The sequence below is a fragment of the Mytilus galloprovincialis genome, chromosome 2 (assembly GCF_965363235.1).
Source record: "Mytilus galloprovincialis chromosome 2, xbMytGall1.hap1.1, whole genome shotgun sequence".
Lineage (NCBI taxonomy): Eukaryota > Metazoa > Mollusca > Bivalvia > Mytilida > Mytilidae > Mytilus > Mytilus galloprovincialis.
This window is the reverse complement of record NC_134839.1, coordinates 114902243-114922556: the sequence shown is the minus strand read 5'-3', so window position 1 is coordinate 114922556 and position 20314 is coordinate 114902243. Positions and strand designations below refer to the sequence as shown.

Below are 20314 nucleotides of genomic sequence, written 5' to 3'. Positions count from 1 at the left end.
TAATTTGCCAGAGCTCAGTCTCAGCGGATCGAACCATTAATGAACAAGAGGGAACGGTGACGCATAGCCACCTGACACTGCTGTTTCAAGTGTAAAGACGTCATAAACAGTCTGAAAAACGCATGACCTGGTTCAATGCCATACTAGTTAGTAGTAATATGAACATCAGTGGCGGATCCAGAAATTTTCATATGTGGGGGCCCACTGACTGACCTAAGAGGGGGCCCGCTCCAGTCACGCTTCAGTGATTCCCTATATAAGCAACCAAATTTTTTCTCAAAAAGGGGGGGGGGGCCCCTGGGCCCACCCCCCCCCCCCCCCAAATCCGCCTCTGAACATGGACATGATGTAGGATTGTTAGTTCTCGTAACTGTACATATCAATCAATGTTGATACCAATAAAACAATGTTAAAAGATTTTACTATTGTGTTCAACTAATTACCTTTAAGAATAAAAAGATCAGTGACTTACATATAGATTGTATCTAAATTTCCGGGCTTTATAAACAATACAGCAGTAAAAATATGGGTGTGCATTATTTTATTAAAATGTCAGTTATACATAAATTACAATCATCAAAATTCAAAACACGACTTCATACACGGGCAAAGCGAATAAGTTGTAAAATGTATACATCGTTAGAGGGGGCTAAAGAAACATCACCTTGCAAGTGTACGTACCACCGGGCCTGTAAGTCTTACTTTTTTTTATGAATTGATGGCTGTAACCGATAGTTGACGTTGATACGCACATCACAGCAAGACTCCTTCAATCCAAATCGTAAAAGAGGCCGAAAGAGAATTTGGGACGAATAGTGTTTTGTGGCGAAATGACTTCATCAAAAATGGCTGCGCCCATGGAATAGAAACACTAAGTAGTAATCTGTGTGTTTTTGTGAAATAAACCAAGTAGAAAATGACGAGAAAAAGAAAAATCCAGTTTAAAGATGACCCAGCGAATTTGAAACGCTTTCGAGATGAAATAATGCACCTGTCTGAACCTAAAACAAAAGACAGTAATGTTGAACTGTACAAGCATGATAAATCAGAATTTTCATTACGCGGAAAGAAGAAACTACCAAGGAAAATGAAGAGGAAAGAGGAAAGGCATATGAAAAAAGCTAGAAAATTGGCACATTATCAGGGAAAACAGGTACATTATACACTTGCTAAAGGCAGACATGAGGTTAGTCGGATGGGTCCTGATCCCAAAATCCTGGGTTTAAAAACATGAAATCCCGAGGTCCCGAATTTAAAAAAAAATGTCGATATCCCGAAGTTTGAAAAAAGAAAACCTGAAACCCGAAAGGGCCAATCACAAAATCCAGAGTTTAAAAACACCCAATCCCGACATACCGAAAAAAGGTCTTGCCTCACCTGAGACATGTGTTTGAGTTATCAACAAGTTATGAGGAGTGGATATATACCTCTATTCACTTACATGTAAATATCCACCTGTTTAAAGTCGTACCTGCGTCAAACCAATCCAGCCTCTTTTGGACCCCCCCCCCATGGGTGACTGGGGAAGAGAAATATGGTCACTTGGTCTTCTCCCGACCGGCAGTATAACGCTTGCCGAAGTGGGGCGTCGATTTGGCTGTGCGGAATGTATTAAGTTTGCAGTCACGTCCGGTCAGAATGGGGACGTTAAATCTGATGTCTCGTGTAAAAAGAGTGCCATGCTCTTTACACGTTAAGAACCCTTACAACAGCTCTTTGAGGGCCCATAGGTGGCCTGTTGTAAGGCAAAATTTCTGTCCCTATCCAATATACCCTCATTTTCCAGTGGCAGTCGAAATTTCCCTGATCATCATTCTTTATGGCCTCTATTATGACAAGACCTACCTATTGTATTTATTGTGAACTTGTTCTCGTCCTGAATATGCATGAAATATTTGCCACTGGACGTTAAGCAACCAACAGTCAATCAATCAATCAATTGGACCCCTCTCATATTAACATTTCATTATACTGTTGTAGATACCTAAAGCAGAAGACCAGTTAAAGAAAAAGAAAGAAGATGAAAAGATTGAAAGAAAACAGAAAAGTTTGGAAAAGCAAAAGAAAAAGAAGAAAAAATCAAAAGAAAAAAAGAAAGAAAAATTGAAAATGGTTAGAATGACCATGTTTTTGGTCAGAATACTTTATTGGTCATTATATGATAGTGTGGGGTTGAAAATTTTTACTATTTTTGTTATAACAGTACAAGGATCTTTAGTCTAAATGAATATTGTTACTAATGTGTTTGATTTTATTACTGAATTATTTCTATGGATAGTCAACTTAACCAGCAGTATAGAAAATTGTTAATATGAACAAAAGAAGATACAGCATGTTAGCTAATGAGACTAACTAGTTATTTTACAAAACCTAAGGACAAAGATGCCTTTTTACTATCAATTGTACACTAAATCATTTAAACCCTAAAGCACTTTACAGAACTTAAAACTAAATGATGTTGTAAACTAAACACACAAACACTTGAAAGGAGCAAGTGCCTTAGTATAGACTTCTTTAAAATATGTTAAAAGGAGCAAGTGCTTAAGTATAGACTTCTTCAAAATATGTTAAAAGGAGCAAGTGCTTAAGTAAAGACTTCTTCAAAATATGGTATTTATTTGGTTTGAAGGTTGGATGAGAATTATTTACAGTTATATTGAATGACAATTGTAATATGATTTTTTATTTAGGAAGAAGAGATGAAAAAAGAAGATATGCGTGCTGCCATTCAAAAAGAAGAGAGAATGTTAAAGCAGTTGTCGAAACAGCTTCATTTGAATAAAAGAAAGAGTAAAACTCTACCACAGTCATTTTTGAATGATGGCTTGGATTGTATCTTTTGATTTAGAATGTTAAATGTAGATATATATTTTATATGTGGCAAGTTTCTTTATATACTTAAATTCAGACTCAGTTCAGAGGTCAAGGTCATTGCAACAATTTGGACAAAATAGTTTCCAGATGATTTCTTTTCAAACCATAAATGTCCAGCTTTTAGCAACTATGGTTTGATATTGCCTTATGGGATCATTGCAGAGTCTATTGGTCAAGGTCACAGTTGTCATTGATAAGTTTGTTTGCTGGATACTACCAAAGCTATGCTCCACAAAATAATTTGGACAAAAGCTTTGTTTGAGTTTTACAGCTTTTGTACCTTTCCAACAAAAAATACCTAGGTTGAGAATGCATCTTGATTAGAAAAAAAATGTTTTGGTCAGAATACCTATTGGCTATTGTCAATCTTTGATAATAAATTGTCAGCAGACTTCACATTCTTCATCACTAAACCCAAAAGTTGTTACCCAAACTTCACATTGTGCTTCTTTTGTTAAAATCCATTAACATCACACAAATCATCGTCTGGATCTACAATGTATTTTGCTTCTTGAATTTTGCATTTTTGTGTTGTTCCTTGTTGACCATGGTAAAAAAGAAGTTAACAAGCCAGATGATATTGTTACAGTCTTTCATTTAAATGGTTAATGCATGTAAAGTTCAAACATTGTCAAAAGTAGTTCAATTTGTCAAATATTTTAAAAGTTTGTATGACTTTTGGTGTTTTATTGAGCATATGAATAAGCCTTAACAGTAAATACAGATTTATTAGACGTAGTAGATAAAGACAAAGTAACAGCCCTGTACGAGGACTCTGACATTGAGGAGGAAACTACAGCAGGTATACACAACCTTTATAATTAGTATTGTATTATTATATTTGATTCAAATCAATGTCCAAGCAGCAAGGTATTGTCTGCTTTTTGGTCGGGTTGTTGTCTCTTTGACATATTCCCCATTTCCATTCTCAATTTTATTATCAGCTATAACAATAATGTGGTATGATTTCCAATGGGACAATTTCACACCAGACACCAAATAATATAGAAGTAAACAACTATGGGTCATTGTATGGTATTTTACAGTGAACTAAACCAATACCCCATAGCAAGCTTTAAAAGAGCCAGAAATAACCAATGTGAAACAACTCTTGAGAAAACTAACAGCTTATATTTCATCACTATTCTATTAAGTAGTGAAGAGCTATAGAATTAAATGATTTCAAAAGCAATATGTCTTCATCTAACAATTCTTAATGGTATACATGGTATATGTCTTCATCTAACAATTCTTAATGGTATACATGGTATATGTTTTTAAATGTAAAAGCTGCTACATCCATAGAAATATATAATTGAAATGAATAAGTAATGTCACAGTTAGAATAGTCTTTATTTTTTATTCCACTTCTATGTCTTTATTCCCAAATATTCATTAGACATCTCCCTAGTATCTACCAATGTATTTTGAGTTTTTCCTCTATTTTCCAGGGAATAAAGATGACAGTAACAGTGACCAGGAGGTAAGTGATGAGATGGACGATGAAAACTCAGATGATATGGACGATGATCAACAAAAGAAAAAAGCAATCAAGGAAATAATGTCACATCTCAAAAAATCCGAGGCGAAATCAATACTGAAAACTTCTAAAACTGTCAAGAAAGATAAAACAATATCAAATGTTAAATTCTCAGAGGACAATGAGGTGGGAGAGGCAGATGAAGAGGATAAACACTCTGACGAAGATGAAAATTTAGATGATGATAATTTAAGTGATGATGATAAAGATGTGACTGAAGATGATGAGGAAAATTTAGATGATCAGAATTTAGATGAAGATGATGATGATGATGATTTACACAATCATGATGAAAGTGAGGATGAAAGGATTTTAAACAGTAATTTTAAACATTCACCAGAGGAAATTGACAGTGATGAAAGTGATGATAGCTTTTCAGATGAAAACAGTGACACTGAAGCAGCAACAAAAATACCTCACAAAAGGGGAGACAACCCACAATCAACATTAAAAGAAGATATCTATGGTAGGCTGAGAGATTCAGAGGGCAATATAGTAACTGCGGCAACAGGCTCATATATACCACCAGGGAAGAGGTTGGCAATGGCAGACACCATGGATGAAAAGAAAAAGTTAAAAATGGAAAGACTTAAGAAACAGTTAAAAGGTTTAATTAACAGGTGAACTTCTAATTAGGATTAGTCATCCTTTGGATTCCTATTAAATATAAGCATTGAGAGAGTACAAAAATATAACAGTCTTATCTACCGGCCCCCTTTAGATGTTAGTGTTGAGAGAGTGGAAAATATAACAATCTTATCTACCGGCCCCCTTTAGATGTTAGTGTTGAGACTTGAGAGAGTGGAAAATATAACAATCTTATCTACCGCCCCCCTTTAGATGTTAGTGTTGAGAGAGTGGAAAATATAACAGTCTTATCTACCGGCCCCCTTTAGATGTAAGTGTTGAGAGAGTGGAAAATATAACAGTCTTATCTACCGGCCCCTTTAGATGTTAGTGTTGAGAGAGTGGAAAATTCTTGATCTTCAGGTGTAGTCATGATAAGAATTATAGTATTTTTTACATGTGAAATTTAGTAAATATGCCAGGTGATTGGCACATGCATTTAAAGCCTCTTATCTGTAAACTGCAGCAGATCTTTCTATTCTTGACAAAATTTGTAGTTCTATCAGTTTAAGAAAATTATTCTCCAATGGTAAAAATGAGATATTTATTATTTGATTCATGCAATCATTTCACAAAATCATTATGGCTGCAATAACAAAAATGGAAATGGGGAATTTGTCAAAGAGACAACAATCCAACCAATGGGCAGAAAACAGCTGAAGGCAACCAATGAGTCTTCAATACAGCAAGAAAATCCTGCACCTATAGTCGCCGTCAGCTGAAATTCGTAGCGGTTATCGGTAAAAATAATCTATACTATCAATCGCGTTCACTCGAGATATAGTTTTTCACATTCCATTCATAAATCGCAAAAAGAAAAACCACTACTGACCTACCTTTTAAGTGATCGCACTGTAATAATCCTGACCTTCACATTTTCCAGAATATTTTCCATTGTAATTCCGCCATCTTCGTTTCTATGAGGATCATTTGTTTACATATGACATTCGTCACTGTACGCAGTTTCCTGAAATGTTCCTTTCATTGATGTGATAAGGTTTCCCGCGCTTTATGCAAATTTTATGAAATTGAACTCCACGGAAACACTTCCGGTCAAAACAATGGCTGATTCCACCATTCAAAATCGTCTATGAAAAAGTGAAGGTCAGGATTATTACAGTGCGATCACTTAAAAGATAGGTCAGTAGTGGTTTTTCTTTTTGCGATTTATGAATGGAATGTGAAAAACCATATCTCGAGTGAACACGATTGATAGTTTAGATTATTTTTACTGATAACCGCTACGAATTTCAGCTGACGGCGACTATAGATGTGGGCTTCAGCTGGTCTCTAAGCACAAATATGAACTAAGTCAGCAAGACTTATAAAGGCCAGAGGCTCCTGATTTGGGACCGGTGCAAAAATGTGACAGGGTTAAACATGTTTTGTGAGATTTGAGTAGTTGTTGATATTAAGTAACAGATTTCTGTTTGAAAGGGACAAGTTTATATACCCTTTCATGTATGCTCTGTATGCCACTTGTGGGCCCTTAATTGGAAATAAAATATGTTCTGTTCTGTTCTGTTCTGTTCTATTCCTCCCATCATCTCATAGATTGAGACCTAAGCTTATTGTCATTAATTGTGAGGTACGATAATTATTAGACTATAAAATCAACCTACAATGATGCAACATATATACATGAACTGTCATTGGTGTTTCATTGTTTTTATATTTTCAGGACAAGTGAAGCTAACATGGGTCCAATCATCTCACAGATAGAGACAATTTATACAACAAACAGTCGAGGAGATGTTAACGAAACATTACGAGATATCATCATGGAGTCCACTGTGTCAAGTATGGTCACGCCTGAGAGATTAGCTATGGAACTGATGATGTTGGTTGCTATACTAAATAATAATGTAGGAATGGAAGTTGGTAAGATGGAAAACTTATACAATGGTCTCTTGTTCTGATAAATTTGGAAATGAAAATCTGTCATGTTAGAATTTTAAAAGGTCTTTTGTTTTGATTAATATAGTAATGAAAGTCGGTCATGTTTTTTGTTTTTTTTAAATAATATTTAGTTGTTAAAGGAATTTTGTAAAATGGTGATATATAATGTGATCATCCTTTGTATTGAATATTATCTAATAGTTAAAAGAAGTCATTGTTATTTGCTCCCAATAAAAGAGGTATAATAGCTTTAACATAAATGATATAGATATAAACTCAACATGAACATAGATAAATATAACCTTAAAAACAATAAAGATAACCTACAACACGATGTTTTGCACATCATCTTTCACATACTTATAAATAAAGAAATGGAATTAAGCTTCAACAAAAGTTAGTGCTTGGATTTCATATTTCAGTCAGTCTGAACTTTATCTAAATATTTTCAGCGCTTTTTAAGCCCCTGCTGTAGCAGATCTAGAGGGGCATTAAGTTTCACTCTTAATTTTTACGCTTGTCCGTCTGCACATTCTCCATTTATTTTACTATATTTTAGGTGGCTTGTTCATTCAGGAGTTAGCATGGAAATTAAAAGCAACTTGGGAAGATTTGGAGGGGAAATACCTTGACAATATTGTTCTATTGTTTTCTCATCTTTATAACTTCAAAGTGAGTACTAAATAACACTGAATACTTTGGTAAGCTATGAAGGTAAATTATTTCTACAATGCCGTTTCTTTTTGCCTTTTTATCTGTAAAGTGAGAAATGTTCATGGGAGCTGGCTTAATATTGGACTTTACAATAGTTCACTCAAACAAAACACTCCTTCATGAAAAAAATCTATACAACACAATGTGGTCCAGATAGCCTAACTTGATACAAAAACAGAACGTAGTCATGAATTAATGTGTTGTTCAGTCATGCAGGATGAATACTTTTCAATATTTGAATTCTTTGATTAGTTTTTCTATACTTATTAATTAATATTGTTGTATTCTTATTTTAACAAAGTGATAGTGAGTACATTCTATGTGGGGGAGAGATATGGATATAAAAGGTCTACAATATTGTTTGATGTTTGAATTGAATACAACTATACAGTTTTAATATAGATATGTTGATCCTGATAATGGCTTGTACAATAATGTAAAAATAGATATATTTTATTTAAGGTCATCCACTGTATACTGATCTTTGATATCATTAGAAAGTTTGTAGAAAGATTTACGGAAAAAGACATTGAACTTATATTACTGGTATTGAGATGTAAGTACACATAGTTAATATAAGACAGGTAAACAGTTTGTTTATTGAACTGAAAATTTTCAGAAAATAAATTGCATTAAAAATATATTTTTCTAGAGCAATAACCAATATAGTAATATGGCCACTTGTGTTTTTACCTATGATCTGAAAGATTATAATAGATTGGTGGGAACTCTATACAGACATCAGAGGTAAAAGTTTCATTTTTGTCAGATGAGTGATTCAGGCTCTAAAGAGCCTCTTGTTTATCACAACTGTTTAATTGTAACATCAATTAGAAATTGTCTATAAGATGACATTTGATTCTTAAAAGAAAATAACCTTGATTTATTTCTTCAGCTGTTGGATTCAGTTTGCGGAAGGACGACCCTCATACACTGAAAGACATTATACTCTTGATACAAGGGAAGGCTACGTCATTGGATAAAACTCAGTCAAGTCGGGTACAGTTCATGTTAGATGTCTTACTTGCTATTAAAAACAATAACATGAGGAAAATACCAAATTATGACCCAGAGAAATGTGAACAGATGAAAAAAACAGCTAGAAATCATGCTAAAAGTAAGCCTTAATATGTCATACTGTCAGCTATATACCCTGTTTATTTTTGGTGGATATCAATTTACATGGATTGAGGACAACCTTTATTTTTGTTGATATTTAATTATTTATGATTTTGACAATCTCTACAAACAGAGCAATACATTTTTTTTAGTTCATTGAATATTTCAATTTGTGGTTCACCTGTACACATGAAACCCACAGAAATTGGTATCCAACGAATAATAATAATATATATATATATATGTAGGATCCAGGTAACTGCTAGACAGTCAAGCTAGGAAGAACACAACCACTTGTATTTATTTATTCATTTATTGTAAGAAAACTGCATTATGAGATGACATCAATTTTAACATTGCAAGAAATATTTATTAACCATCAATTTGTTAAAAATTAATTTAAGATTATTTCAAAAAGCTATTACAACTAAAATATAACTACACTAGAAAATACCAGCGAAATATAGTTTGGTACATAATTTGAAGATATATAGTTTTGGTGTAAGACGATATAACAATGTAAGATCTTAAATCTTTCAAGTTGAAGCGTGTCAATGGAATATAAATTTGGAAATATGAAAAAGGTTCTATTGGGAACCTATGTTGCAAAACAACTGCTGAGTATTCTACCCAATCACTGAATGGAATGATTATTTTTATGAAGAGGGTTTCCCAATTATCAAATCAATCATTGAAGATGATTGGGTGATTGTACCTCTTCAAAAAAATAAATTGAAATTGACCAACCATATCACTACTAAATGCTTTTAAACTATCACTTAGTATTGAAATTGACCAACCATATCACTACTAAATGCTTTTAAACTATCACTTAGTATTGAAATTGACCAACCATATCACTACTAAATGCTTTTAAACTATCACTTAGTATTGAAATTGACCAACCATATCACTACTAAATGCTTTTAAACTATCACTTAGTTAGCTTTTATACTATCACTTAGGCAGCTGACTGTTTTGATAATGGTAATTCCCAATAGTATTTCATACATTTAAAAGCATGATTTTTTTATTACTTCCTATTTAGCAAGCCTTGGTACTAACCAACTGAGAATAGGCTTAGAAGATTTAATGAATGCAGAGGACAAAGGTCGCTGGTGGGTCGTAGGATCAGCATGGGAAGGAAGATCAGATAAACATGAAGGTATGTGAAGAAATGTCACACTTTTAGTTTACACTTTTTATCTGATGTAGCCCTGTGTGCATTGTTGGACATGGCAATCACTTGTAAGTTGGCATTTGTCATTGTCCATTGTCATCAACCTTTAAAAAATCCAATGGACCAATTTTAACCAAAATTGGGATAGTGATGGCTAGGGTATCAAGTATAGAACAGAATACATTATTTTTATTTCCCATATTACAGGGCACATAAAAGGCATAAACTGAATAACATCCTACAATTTATGCTTTTGTTCCCGCCAATCAACAAACATGGCCACCATGGCTAGAAAATAAAACCTTAAGGTTAAAACCATAAGTTGTCTTAAATCTTGAAAATTAAAATAGAGAAATTCTGACATGGAAAAAGAGCTTTTAATGTCAGCATCTACTTAAAAATAAAAAGAACAAATGACTGTTTTATAGCTATTTAGGAATTGTTGTCCATAAATTAAGATTTTGTACTAATTTTATATATGGTTTTGCCTATTATCTTGAAACATATAATAGGTATACAGACACTGTAAACAGCAAAAAATATCAGCAGCACATGATCTATAAAAAAAAGGCAGTATGACTGAGAGCATCAATTGACTCCATCAAGGAGATTTTCCCGTGTTTTCTGTTTTTAAAGCAATTGCTTTTATGCCGTCGCGTATGGCCATCTTTGTGACCCAGATCAGAGACTCCGCCCAGATCAAGCCATAGTATTTTGTTAAACAGGCTCCTGGTCAGTCATTCTTTAACACCTATGTATGTTTTCTAATGCAATACATAGCTTGAAACTTTAAAAAAACGTTAGTGGATTTAAGAAGTTTCAGAATATGTTCTTGTAGATGTATTTTTGTATTTAAAGGGTCAACCGTTTGACTATCAAATAACATAGAAGTCCGAGTGAAAAAAAGTACATTTTTATAAATGCGATTCCGTTTTCCGCCGTTCGTACGATGTTTCAACAAAATATGGATTCATTTCAGTTGTTGATTTAGTATTGAAAATTTAACTGAGTTATCTCCTAATAAATACGGTTTTTTATGTTTAATTTGTGTTTCTTTAAGAGGTCAGGTGCTCTTGTTCATTCATAAAATTATCGTTCATTCATACATTTATTGTAAAATCAAAATCACTACACAGGTTAATGTGTAGTGTCAAATTATTACCTGTAATCTAAAAATAGACAAACTTTATTTGCGCAAATAATTAAGCGGAACGAAACCCTTGTTGAAAACACATATGGATAATCGACCTTCCTATGGATAGAAACAAGTGCCTGTGCTCCTACCGCATCAGAAGGACACATATCAACTGAGCAATAATGTTTGGAACTTAGTTTTAAAAGGATGACAAAGTAACATTATGAAAATATTTTTATTAAGCTGAAATATACATTTATTCTTTACATGTTTATGTCTTGTAAGATATTCTTTACATGTTTATGTCTTTTATTTCTTTCCTGTTTTTGGGGAAAGACGGCTTCAAGCCGTCAATTCCCTAATGGGGTTGGCCAGAGTATCATTCCCTCACGTCAATCATTTTGTTTTGATAGTTTGGAAACCCCCTCAATATGTCATACTGAAATTGACGACAAGGAGAACAGATTGACTTTAAATACATTTTTTACACATTTCCCTTCTGTTTCTCATGAAATTATCGTATATTGAGCTTTCCCTTACACTATATACGTTTCTTTTACAGTTCGGAAAAATCAGTATTCTAAATATATCTAACCTAGTGACGTCATTGTTGGAATGCCACACTACACAGGGACATCCTTTATTCAGAATCATTATAAAAATCATTCACAGTACTTATATACTAATTTAAAATCCGTATTTGTTAAATATAAACCTAATGATGTTTGCTGTAGTGTAGATGATTCACATACCAACATGAAATGCTTGAATCTGAGGCTATAATCAGATAATATGTAGGTCAACTTTCGCGGTAAACAATGTCAATGGGGATACATGTGATTGGGGAGAGAAACGGCAGTTTTCATTGTTTCTGTAAAGTTCTGTTTTTAGAATCTTCCTCCAATTCAGGAGCACCTCAATTGATGAGTAATTTTACACTAAAATCAAAGTAAATGTTTCTGAACATTTAAAATGTGACATTTAGTATATGATAAGTAGTCTTCTATATAAAAGAAAATGTGTACCAACATAATTATTGAAATGGTTAAAAAAAAAAAAAAAAAAATGTTGCTTTTTGTAGTTTATACCTATTGAGATTGGGGAGAGTAACTGCAGTTTTCATTCTTTCTGTAAAGTTATGTTTTTAGAATCTCCAATTAAGGAGCACCTCAATTGATGAGTAATTACCCACTAAAATGAAAGTTAATGTATATTCATGAACACTAAAAATGTCACATTAAGTATATATATGATAAGTAGTCATCAATTAAAAAATAATTTTGCGTACCAACATAATTATTGTAGTGGTCATTTTTTTTTTTCTCATTTTTTTTTTTAATATTGCTTTTTGTAGTTTAAAGCTATTTATTCATGAATTTTACAGATATATCAAAATGTGGGATCTGGAAACAAACTTCACACAGCTTTTATATCAATCATATTTGATTTTATAAGTACATGTATCCCTGTGATGAGAGTTGTAACTGGGAACTTTATCAATGGAAAATTAAAACGGAATAGATTTTTCAGTCCTCACTTTCTTGAGAATATTGTCACAAAAAAATTGAGAATAGTCTGCCGTTCAGTTGTACATAATTAAAATTTTAAAATATAATGTAGTAGTTGTTAAATTCAATTGAATTTTAGATAATTAACTCCCAACTTAAATCAAATATTTTGATTTAGAAGGTGCAGATCTCATTGGTCCAAATTGTCTCTATGATGAATTCTTGACTAAGGAAATGAAATAACAATAAACAACAATTAGTTTCATTATTGTCAGCCTTTCTATGTGTTCTAGCTGTTCTTTTGCTCATTCTTTGTATGTAGACTATCAAAAGATACCCCCCTAAAAATTATAACAATGGCCGTCTTTTCCCTTCAGAGCTCTTCAGCTCTTTGATTTAACATTTGCGTCTGGAAAGTTGAAATGTTTTAACTTAATCATTTGTGTTAATGGTTAAATATAAATTAATAATGAAAATTGTTAAAATTAAATCAATAAAGGAAATTATTGCCAAGGAAGTTACAAACACTACCAGGGGATAATCCATGATGATTTCTTTTTGAGTTATATGTTTCAGCACATGTATATTTGACCCCAACTTTAGCCTGGTAAACGTGTTGTCTCCTTGTGAAATATAAAACATATTAAAAATGACTTTCTGCTAAAGTCTTTTATTTATATAAAGTTAAAACCTTCTTACTTTTAACTAGACAACACTCATGTCAGGTTTAATTCTTGTATATATGTGGATGAAAAATAAAATTCCCCAAACATTAACATGGCAGCAATTGCTTTTACAGCCTTTAAGGCTTTGATTAAATAATAATAATGTAGTAATTTGATATGTGCATATCATGTATGTCGGGTATGTGAGCATACTCATAAAGGTTCTTTTATTTAAAATATTTTAAAATATAAGAATTATTTTTTTTCTGTTACAGATGTTAAACAAACAGTTCAAACAACAATACTTGGAGAAGCCAGTGATAAAATATTAGAATTAGCCAGAAAACAGAGAATGAACACTGGAATAAGGAAAAGTATCTTCTGTTCTATAATGACAAGCGAGGTAAATAGTGGTACCATATCATTCCTCCTTTCTTTTACTGTGGACCTCAGTCAAACTTCAAAACTATCTTCTGTTCTGTAATGACAAGTGAGGTAGATATTGGTACCATATCATCCCTCCTCCCCTTTCTGTATGGACCTCAGTCAATACACAGGAAAGGGAGTAATACTGAAATAAGGAGAACTATCTTCTGTTTTATAATAACAAGGTTGTAACACTGGGATAAGGAAAAATATGTCAAACCTTAGACATAGTTTAGTTAATATAGTACCATTTCTTTCCGTTACTTGAATTTACTTCACTAACCTCAAAAGAAAAAAATAAACAGTATGTGTAAAACAATGGAGGCAAATTATTTTTCAGTTGAATGAACAGTATGGTAAATGTATATGCTTCCTTTACATGTCTATCATTATAGTTTTGGCACACAAATTAGTAGAATCTATAAACAATCAGGATCCAAAAGATATACAGAGGAGTAAATTTGTCAATAAAATATGCTAACAGACAAACAATAGTCCAGAAATTAAATATTGAGAAACATAAATTCTAATAAAAGACTTAGGTGAATTAGAAATCTAAATCTACAGTATGCATTGTGCATTTTCAGGACTATATTGATGCATTTGAGAAACTTTTACGACTTGGTCTGAAAAATCAACAAGAAAGGGAGTTAATCCATGTAATAACAGACTGCTGTCTCCAGGAAAAATCATATAATCAATTTTATTCTTATCTTCTACAAAAGTTCTGTGAATATGACAGGAGATTTCTGGTAAGTAGGATAAACCTTATGATAAAAGACCACTGTCTCAAGGAAAGTTATAAGATGAACATTATTCATATTGTTTACAAACCATTATGTGATTCTGACAGGCTATTACAGTTAATTCAGTAATTATTAGGAAAATGGCTGATTTCAGCCATTGGGCATAACTCCTGATAGAGAAAGCTATCAATGGCAAGGGACATAACTCCTGATAGATAAAGCTATCAATGGCAAGGGACATATCTCCTAATAGATAAAGCTATCAATGGCAAGGGACATATCTCCTAATAGATAAAGCTATCAATGGCATGGGACATATTTTCTGATAGATAAAGCTATCATGGTATGGGACATAACTCCTGATAGAGAAAGCTATCAATGGCAAGGGACATATCTCCTAATAGATAAAGCTATCAATGGCATGGGACATATCTTCTGATAGATAAAGCTACCAATGGCATGGGACATAACTCCTGATAGAGAACGCTATCAATGGCAAGGGACATATCTCCTGATAGAGAAAGCTATCAATGGCAAGGGACATAACTCCTGATGGAGAAGGCTATCAATAGCAAGGGACATAACTCCTGATAGAGAAAGCTATCAATGGCAAGGGACATAACTCCTGATAGAGAAAGCTATCAATGGCATGGGACATAACTCCTGATAGATAAAGCTATCAATGGCATGGGACATAACTCCTGATAGAGAAAGCTATCAATGGCAAGGGACATAACTCCTGATAGAGAAAGCTATCAATGGCATGGGACTTAACTCCTGATAGAGAAAGCTATCAATGGCAAGGGATCCTGATAGATAAAGCTATCAAGGGCATGGGACATAACTCCTGATAGATAAAGCTATCAATGGCATGGGACATAACTCCTGATAGATAAAGCTATCAATGGCAAGGGACATATCTCCTGATAGATAAAGCTATCAATGCCAAGGGACATATCTCCTGATAGAGAAAGCTATCAATGGCAAGGGATCCTGATAGATAAAGCTATCAATGGCAAGGGACATATCTCCTGATAGAGAAAGCTATCAATGACAAGGGACATAACTCCTGATAGAGAAAGCTATCAATGGCATGGGACATAACTCCTGATAGATAAAGCTATCAATGGCATGGGACATATCTCCTGATAGATAAAGCTATCAATGGCATGGGACATAACTCCTGATAGATAAAGCTATCAATGGCATGGGACATAAACTCCTGATAGAGAAAGCTATCAATGACAAGGGACATAACTCCTGATAGAGAAAGCTATCAATGGCACGGGACAAAACTCCTGATAGAGGAAGCTATCAATGGCAAGGGATCCTGATAGAGAAAGCTATCAATGGCATGGGACATAACTCCTGATAGAGAAAGCTATCAATGGCAAGGGACATAACTCCTGATAGAGAAAGCTATCAATGGCACGGGACATAACTCCTGATAGAGAAAGCTATCAATGGCAAGGGATCCTGATAGAGAAAGCTATCAATGGCACGGGACATAACTCCTGATAGAGAAAGCTATCAATGGCATGGACATAACTCCTGATAGATAAAGCTATCAATCGCATGGGACATAACTCCTGATAGATAAAGCTATCAATCGCAAGGGACATATCTCCTGATAGATAAAGCTATCAATGGCAAGGGACATATCTCCTGATAGATAAAGCTATCAATCGCAAGGGACATATCTCCTGATAGATAAAGCTATCAATGGCAAGGGACATATCTCCTGATAGATACAGCTATCAATGCCAAGGGACATATGTCCTGATAGAGAAAGCTATCAATGGCAAGGGATCCTGATAGATAAAGCTATCAATGGCATGGGACATAACTCCTGATAGATAAAGCTATCAATGCCAAGGGACATATCTCCTGATAGATAAAGCTACCAATGGCATGGGACATAACTCCTGATAGAGAAAGCTATCAATGGCAAGGAACATATCTCCTGATAGAGAAAGCTATCAATGGCAAGGGATATCTCTTCTGATAGATAAAGCTATCAATGGCATGGGCATAACTCCTGATAAAGCAAGCTATCAATGGCAAGGGACATATCTCCTGATAGAGAAAGCTATCAATGGAAAGGAACATATCTCCTGATCAATGGCAAGGGACATATCTCCTGATAGAGAAAGCTATCAATGGCAAGGAGCATATCTCCTGATAGAGAAAGCTATCAATGGCAAGGGACATCTCTTCTGATAGATAAAGCTGATAGAGAAAGCTATCAATGGCAAGGGATATCTCTTCTGATAGATAAAGCTATCAATGGCATGGGCATAACTCCTGATAAAGCAAGCTATCAATGGCAAGGGACATATCTCCTGATAGAGAAAGCTATCAATGGAAAGGAACATATCTCCTGATCAATGGCAAGGGACATATCTCCTGATAGAGAAAGCTATCAATGGCAAGGAGCATATCTCCTGATAGAGAAAGCTATCAATGGCAAGGGACATCTCTTCTGATAGATAAAGCTATCAATGGCATGGGCATAACTCCTGATAAAGAAAGCTATCAATGGCAAGGGACATATCTCCTGATAGAGAAAGCTATCAATGGCAAGGGACATATTTTCTGATAGATAAAGCTATCAATGGCATGGGCATAACTCCTGATAAGGAAAGCTATCAATGGCAAGGGACATATCTCCTGATAGAGAAAGCTATCAATGGCAAGGGACATATCTTCTGATAGATAAAGCTATCAATGGCATGGACATAACTCCTGATAAGGAAAGCTATCAATGGCAAGGGACATATCTCCTGATAGAGAAAGCTATCAATGGCAAGGGATCCTGATAGATAAAGCTATCAATGGCATGAGACATAACTCCTGATAGATAAAGCTATCAATGGCAAGGGACATATCTCCTGATAGATAAAGCTTTCAATGGCACGGGACATAACTCCTGATAGATAAAGCTGTCAATGGCATGGGACATAACTCCTTATAGATAAAGCTATCAATGGCAAGGGACATAACTCCTGATAGATAAATCTAGCAATGGCAAGGGACATAACTCCTGATAGATAAAGCTATCAGTGACAAGGGACATAATCCTGATAGAGAAAGCTATCAATGGCAAGGGAAATATCTCCTGAAAGATAAAGCTATCAATGGCAAGGGACATATCTCCTGATAGATAAAGCTATCAATGGCATGGGACATAACTCCTGATAGAGAAAGCTACCAATGTCATGTGATAACTCCTGATAGAGAAAGCTATCAATGGTATGGGACATAACTCCTGATAGAGAAAGCTATCAATGGCAAGGGACATATCTCCTGATAGAGAAAGCTTTCAATGGCATGGGACATAACTCCAGATAGGGAAAGTTATCAATGGCAAGGGACATATCTCCTGATAGATAAAGCTATCACTATTTCAGTTATTTTATCTTTAATCATCACTGTTCATTGGATATGTCAATAACTTTTCAATTGATATCTTGTTGTTATACTTGTCTTGGACAACTTGGATTTTTGATATATTGGTATTTTGGTGATAATTAAAGTTATAAGTTTATAAATCAAATGCATGTTATTTATTTTAAAACGATTTGAGCAAATACAGACTAAAAAAAATGTCATTCATTATTCACAATAGCTTTTTCAATAATACTAAAAGTTAGATAATTATGATATTTTCAGATGACATTTCAATTCATGCTGTGGGACAAATTTAAAGAAATGAGTCACCAATCAGAACAGAGTAGAAACAATTTAGGGAAAATTGTGGTCCATCTCTTGGTTACAAAGTCCATATCACTCAGTGTGTTTAAGGTATGTATGTAAACATATTAAAAATGTACAAATAACACTTATACCCTATGTATATGACAAAGTCAGCATCCATGTCTTTATGTTTTATATAAATGTTCAAATTAATGCTTCTGCTCAGTAAGAAAAATATTGTCATTATTTTCTATAGAAAATAAAATGTTGTTTATTAAAAAATAAAAAATAAATAAAGTTATATATTCTTATGTCTGTGTTTGTTAATTGGCACAGTCCTGTCATTATATTGCAACCCTGAATTAGCAATTACACATACAATAAGTAACCATTTAGTATTTGACAAATGCTACAATGCAAGAAAAGTAAAATTGAAAATATTCAATTCAAATGGTGAAATTGATAAATTAGGAACAAAATTAAAAGTGAGAATTAATATATGTTATCTTATTTCAGGTAGTAGAGTTTGGTACTTTAGACAAGAACATGGTGAGATTCCTAAAGCAAGTGTTACAAGAAATTCTATTGGATCATCCTGATCATGTGATGCAAGAAGTTTTCTCTAGAATTGCACCATTGACAAAATTACATCTTTTACATGAAGGACTTAAATTATTTATGAGACATTTTCTTGTCGGGAAGAAGTCTAAACAAGAACAGAATAAGTTATTGATAGAGAGAGTATCTTTAGCAGAGAAAGCACTGTCAGCTGGTCATTCTAAGTTCCAATTATAACTGTGTGATGATAGTTATGGAAAAGAAATATATGAGCAAAATTAGTTTTGAATACACAAGTTAAATGAAAGTTACAGACTGTCTGTGGAAGATAGGTAACAAGAGGAACCTCTTTAGCACAGAAAATACAAAATTAAGGAAGAAATTCAGCACTGTTCAACACCAGACAAATAAATAATATTAAAAAGACTACTATATATCTGTTATCTTCCCAAGTTCCCTAAGCGACAAAAACATTAAGGTGTGACATAAAAACACAACCACTGATATGGTTCTGACTTGGATTAGGCACATGCGCATTGGATTGTGCTGAACTAGTTCTGGAGAACAAATTCCTCCCTGGTTACCATCTTTATCAATCAAATGATAAAAGGTACAGTGAGAGAAATGATAAAAGTCACACAGGACTCAACTCTTTAACACCAAATATTTTAGTCAACAATTAAAAGTAAAATGTCAACTGAGCTAACTACATATTCAAAAGAAATCAGATTTTTTTTTAAATTTCCTCAAAATATTATATAACACAAATATAATTGACAACTGTGTTATGATCCACCTTATCAAAACTTTTAATAAATCTACTTTTATACGACCGTAAATAGGTATAAAAGTCAAGAACTCCCTTACATCAGTGGATATGCCTAATTGATATAATAGTTTTGATGCCTAGTGTAATGCCAGTAAGAAACACAGATCCAGGGAAATTCCAGGAAATTCAGAGTCTCTGCTTTGATGTATGTGTTTTGGTGTGAAGGAACCAAAATATAGCACTTTTACATGTTTAAGTGATGGCTGAATAAAATATTTACATACAATCTTTATTTCATTGTTTATTTACTCATATATGTTGGCAGTAAAAAAGCTTGAAATGTTTTAAATTGTGTTAATGATCACTCTCTGTCTTTCTCTAAGAAGTTTTTGGGGAGAAAAGTTTTATGATTATAACAAAATAAAGGCAAAGGTAGTATACCGCTGTACAAAAGTCAACAGAAAATGTTCAATCATACAAATGTTTTGCTAAATAGCTTTACACCTGTTTGTGATTTCATTGTAGAGATAAAGGTAAATTGTTCAGGAGTTTTAATGTTACAATAATGGTGGTTGTGGCACTAAAGGTTAACCAAAAGTTTAGGGTAAATTATATAAAGGCACCAGAGGTATACCGCTGTTCTAAATCAGGAATAGTTTACCTTAGCTGTATTTGGCAAAACTTTTGGGAAATTTGGTCCTCAATGCTCTTCAACTTCATACTTTATTTGTCATTTTTAACTCTTTTGGATTAGAGTGTCACTAATACAAAATTTAATCCTGTTATCTATGAGGAGTTTATTTCAAAGGTCATAAATTGATTGCGAGAAAATAAATCTCGGTTACAATCTAAAACTGA

The 20314-nt window shown here is 33.6% G+C and overlaps 1 protein-coding gene across 1 annotated transcript; it reads left to right on the top strand.

Annotated features, from left to right (window-relative positions):
- Nucleotides 1-813: 813 nt before the first annotated feature.
- Nucleotides 814-19742, top strand: LOC143065502 (nucleolar MIF4G domain-containing protein 1-like). Its single transcript, XM_076239106.1, has 14 exons — nucleotides 814-1153; nucleotides 1981-2112; nucleotides 2691-2832; nucleotides 3599-3676; nucleotides 4326-5034; nucleotides 6723-6922; nucleotides 7500-7612; nucleotides 8117-8210; nucleotides 8550-8771; nucleotides 9822-9938; nucleotides 13537-13664; nucleotides 14275-14439; nucleotides 18106-18237; nucleotides 18646-19742. Exons 1-14 carry the CDS (start codon nucleotides 917-919, stop codon nucleotides 18922-18924), a joined length of 2748 nt encoding a protein of 915 aa, XP_076095221.1. The 5' UTR covers nucleotides 814-916; the 3' UTR covers nucleotides 18925-19742.
- The last annotated feature ends 572 nt before the right edge of the window (nucleotides 19743-20314 follow it).